General features: G+C 44.5%; 1 protein-coding gene across 1 annotated transcript; it reads right to left on the bottom strand.

Moving 5' to 3' along the window:
* Positions 1 to 1,728: 1,728 nt before the first annotated feature.
* LOC136938485 (zinc finger protein 271-like) lies at positions 1,729 to 3,102 on the bottom strand. The gene has a single exon (XM_067231701.1). The coding sequence runs from the start codon at positions 3,100 to 3,102 to the stop codon at positions 1,729 to 1,731; it is 1,374 nt and encodes a 457-aa protein (XP_067087802.1).
* Between the last annotated feature and the right edge of the window lie 1,955 nt (positions 3,103 to 5,057).

Below are 5,057 nucleotides of genomic sequence, written 5' to 3'. Positions count from 1 at the left end.
ATTCCCGGTGTGCCAACTGACGTTGTGTCCTTGGGCAAGGCACTTCACCCTACTTGACTAAATGTAAATGTATAGTAATTTGGTTTTCTTCAAAATTATGCGCTATATTATTAGCCTACACAATACGTACTATAGTGTAATATAATTGATGTTCAGCTAACTTTCCAATCAGATGCACTGACTAATTCTGTAATTCAGTCCAATAAAAAGGAGACTGCTTGAAAACCACAGTGTAAATGTCATGTATTCATGTAAGATACTGTATTTGTTGTGGGCTTTAGATAGCAAAGGCTCCTACCCCAATGCTGCTCGTGAGTGGGAACCCCTTAAGTGCTGAATGTGAAATTTGTCTTCACATGGATGGAAAGGACATTGGAAAGGTAGAGGACATCTCAATGGGAGTTGGTGCCCTACTGGGGATCTATTTCATCTTTGGAGTTAATTAGGCAGAGAATGTAAAGAACACTCATTTGTATGCAGTGCGTGGTTTGTATCAAGTCAAATGATAAAGTACCAATAAGGGTAATTAAAATGGCAAATGTCTTGCTCTAAATGCATGATGTAAAATTTGTATTCATTGAGATTTCTATTTATTTATTTTTGCTAACTAGAAATGATCAACCCGGAATCATTATTGTTGTATACTTTTCAAAAGTCTGATATGTAAATAAAAAGGTTAAACTTAACAAAAAATGATATTAAAACATTGTATCCATAGAGGAACTTGACTCTGAATGTATGGTGTCAAAATGAAGACTTTAATTAGATAATCAAAAAAACATGATCATGAAACTATAAACACTAATATAGTAAACAACAATAAAAAAATAAGGTTTCATTTTTGCCTGTCTTGCTTGTTCTGGTTCTTGATTTTCTGCTGTACTTTTTTTGTGCACTATCTGGTGTATTTAGTGTGACGTACAGTGAATGAAATATAATGTAATGCCCTCAGACAAGTCTTTCCAAAGCTTAAGGGTACTAATGGTCAAATCCTTAACAATCCTTCAGTATTGACACTATTATCGGTGTTCATCAGAACTACGAAGTATTGTTTTCCTTAAATTACAGATACAGTTTCAATAACAACCTGCATGACCCTCAACAGGTCTTGTAGTTAAAACAAAAACAACCAATCGTACTCAACAAATGGGTGAAACACACAGACACTCTGAAGGGCTATTGAGATAAACAGAGGTCAACCAGAAATTAATATTGAGCACCTTGATGGGTTTCTTAAGAAATTTCAAATGTATGCTTCAAAACTGAAAGGTGTCAGCCAGTGTTTACCAAGATTCTACCCAGTCTGACACAGCTGCCCCTCCATTGTTACAGGGGTAGAGAATCTTCCCTGTGTCCTGTCATGTTGGACTGTAGATCTGGTGTTACTGCATGTGCTGTCCCAGTAGGTACAGGCCAGTAGTTCTTCCAGCTGTGGGTCATACAGAAGTTCTCTCAGGTGGTGACTGCTGGGACAACTTCACCCCATTGGTTTTTCTATCATAGATATGCAAGAAACTTCAATATGTTATTTGTTTGACATAAACAGTCAGTGTGTGTTGCTTAGATCTTCTCTTCTGTGTGGGTCCTGCAGTGAGCTCTGAAATGGCCGGCCTGTCTAAAGGTTTTACCACAGAGGTCACAGCTGTAGGGCTTCTCTCCAGTGTGGATCCTGCAGTGAGCTGTGAAACCACGAGCCTGGATAAAGGTTTTACCACAGAGGTCACAGCGTTAGGGCTTCTCTCCTGTGTGGAATTTGCGGTGAGTTGTGAAATTGCTTGCATGGCTAAAGGTTTTACCACAGAGGTCACAGCTGTAGGGCTTCTCTCCAGTATGGATTCTGCGGTGAGTTGTTAAATCCCCAGCCTTTCTAAAGGTTTTACCACAGAGGTCACAGCTATAGGGCTTCTCTCCAGTGTGGATTCTGCGGTGAGTGGTCAATTCCCCAGTTTGTCTAAAGGTTTTACCACAGAGGTCACAGCTGTAGGGCTTCTCTCCAGTGTGGATCCTGCTATGAGCTCTGGAATGCCCAGCCTGACTAAAGGTTTTACCACAGAGGTCACAGCTGTAAGGCTTCTCTCCAGTGTGGATTCTGCAGTGAGTTGTTAAATCCCCAGCCTGTCTAAAGGTTTTACCACAAAGTTCACAGCTGTAGGGCTTCTCTCCAGTGTGGATCCTGCTGTGAACTGTTAAATCTCCAGCCTGTCTAAAGGTTTTACCACAGAGGTCACAGCTGTAGGGCTTCTCTCCAGTGTGGATCCTGCTATGAGCTCTGAAATTCCCAGCCTGACTAAAGGTTTTACCACAGAGGTCACAGCTGTAGGGCTTCTCTCCAGTGTGTATTCTGCGGTGAGTTGTCAATTCCCCAGTTTGTCTAAAGGTTTTACCACAGAGGTCACAGCTGTAGGGCTTCTCTCCAGTGTGGATCCTGCTATGAGCTCTGAAATGCCCAGCCTGATTAAAGGTTTTACCACAAAGGTCACAGCTGTAGGGCTTCTCTCCAGTATGGATTCTGCGGTGAGTTGTTAAATCCCCAGCCTTTCTAAAGGTTTTACCACAGAGGTCACAGCTATAGGGCTTCTCTCCAGTGTGGATTCTGCGGTGAGTGGTCAATTCCCCAGTTTGTCTAAAGGTTTTACCACAGAGGTCACAGCTGTAGGGCTTCTCTCCAGTGTGGATCCTGCTATGAGCTCTGGAATGCCCAGCCTGACTAAAGGTTTTACCACAGAGGTCACAGCTGTAGGGCTTCTCTCCAGTGTGGATTCTGCAGTGAGTTGTTAAATCCCCAGCCTGTCTAAAGGTTTTACCACAAAGTTCACAGCTGTAGGGCTTCTCTCCAGTGTGGATCCTGCTGTGAACTGTTAAATCTCCAGCCTGTCTAAAGGTTTTACCACAGAGGTCACAGCTGTAGGGCTTCTCTCCAGTGTGGATCCTGCTATGAGCTCTGAAATTCCCAGCCTGACTAAAGGTTTTACCACAGAGGTCACAGCTGTAGGGCTTCTCTCCGGTGTGGATCCTGCTATGAGCTCTGAAAGTGTCAGCCCGGCTAAAGGTTTTACCACAAAGGTCACAGCTGTAGGGCTTCTCTCTAGTGTGGATCCTCATGTGCTTCTTGAGGTTACTGGATGAGGAAAGGCTCTTCCCACATGTGTCACAGTGATGTGTCTCCATAACTCAGCTCTCTCTTTGTTCTCTGTCTGGTTTCTCAGGATCCTGTATCTAGTCTCTGGAAGCTTGTTTCTCTCTGGTTGATTCTCTGTCTGGTTACTGCTGTTTCTGGTTGAGTCTCTCTCTGTAGTCTCTCTGGTTGAGTCTCTCTCTGTAGTCTCTCTGGAGCCTTAAGGTGTCTCCTCTGTCTAGTCTCCGCCCATATTCAAGTATGATTGGCCAGTAGGAGATCTGCAGCTTTCACATATAAATGAAATCTTTTGTCTGTCATAATGGGCCACTTTGCATAATGTTGATCATTTGGTGAGAGGTGTTTGTTTCTCAGGTTTCTTTTTTACTGGAGAAACACAAAACACTTTGACAAAAACTGAATTGAAATACAACTCCTCTTTATAGTAATTTGGGTTTCTTCAAAATTATAGGCTATATGATTAGACATGGAAAAAAAGACACATGTTCGTTTTACAGGGCAAATAAAACCACAGAGACATATCAGGCTGTGTTTGTATTCCATTATCTTCATTTATCTTTTTCATCCTGCATATTTACTGATCATTGATCTGTTGGTCTAAGATGATTCATATGAAATGTTCCAATAAAGGTGAACATTTTTTGTGAACACAAAGTCCAGGTTTGCGAAATACTGTTTATAAAAGGAACCTTAAGGTTCTTACATTTATCATCCAGTAAGAGAGGGCCTCTCTCCAAAACCAGACACCCAACACACACAGGATGGGCTCTTTTTGCATTTACCAACTATTATGAAGATTGGTTCACAAAAATACTGCCCATCCTCAGATTTGTACTCAATAAAAAAAAAACATTTCACTGGATGAACGATGTTAAAGTCATACTCTTGAGAAGGTGAGTCAGTTCTGTTTTCCTGGGCCCCCAATGGGTTCACCTCCACCAGACCAGAGTTGACATCTAGGGTATGGAATCTGGTGATGCAAAAGTTTTAAGTCATGCTTTTGTTTCAAAACAGCCTTTCACGAGTTCAGTAATCACACCATCGATTGAATAGATAGCTTTTATTGAAGCTGGGCTGGTAGCTGGGTGGGATGGTAGATGGGAACTGCGGGCCCACTCTGATTGGTCTTGCTGCGTTTCAGAGAGAAAATGAGTGTGTCGGGGGAGTGTAGGGTGATGTCAGAGACGCATGGGTGAGCAGAAGGGTCGAAAGTGGAGGAGGTGGACGTGAATTCGGAGCACCTCAGAAAGCCGAAGAAACATAGCCTCCAGGATGGAGTCAGTGGAAGGGGAGGAGTAGCCAGACCGCAGTGTGGTGATGCAGGCGGCTAGTAGGTCGGCAGTGAGGGGGAGTCGTGCAGAGGGAGAGCGGGGTTCCAGGCGCTTCAGACCCTTCATGAGAAGGGAGGTCTGGCTGTTGGAGATGGCTGTGCAGGGGGAACCGGAGAACAACTTGCAGAAGAAGTTGATGCCGCTGAGGTATGTGTGGATGGTGGAAGTGCGGATAGAGAGGTGCGAGTGAGCGTATGAGATGAAGCTGGTGATGGAAAGGAGGTTGAATGAGGGGAATGTGAGGTGGTGAATGGTGTGGAAGGACCTGAAGCTTTTCCAGGCTGTCCAGTAGGTGGAGAGTGTACGGGGGGACAGACCTTGGAGGATGACGTCCTGGGTATGGAGGTGGAGGTCGTGGAGGGGTGCCGTTACGGGAAGATCGTATAGGAATACGGAGGGACCGGAGTGGGAAGGGGGTCCGCCTCTGGGGCCAAGCGCCTGAATTTCTGCAGGGAGAGACGAGAGAGAGAGTCGGCAATGGTGTTGTGGTGACCGGGGATGTGAGCGGCTCTGATTATGAACTGATGTGTGACTGAAAGCCAGGTGAGGCGACGGATGAAGGGCATGGCGGTGATGGAGTCTGATCGGCC

The sequence above is a fragment of the Osmerus mordax genome, chromosome 3 (genome assembly GCF_038355195.1).
Source record: "Osmerus mordax isolate fOsmMor3 chromosome 3, fOsmMor3.pri, whole genome shotgun sequence".
NCBI lineage: Eukaryota > Metazoa > Chordata > Actinopteri > Osmeriformes > Osmeridae > Osmerus > Osmerus mordax.
This window is presented reverse-complemented; position numbering and strand designations above follow the sequence as displayed.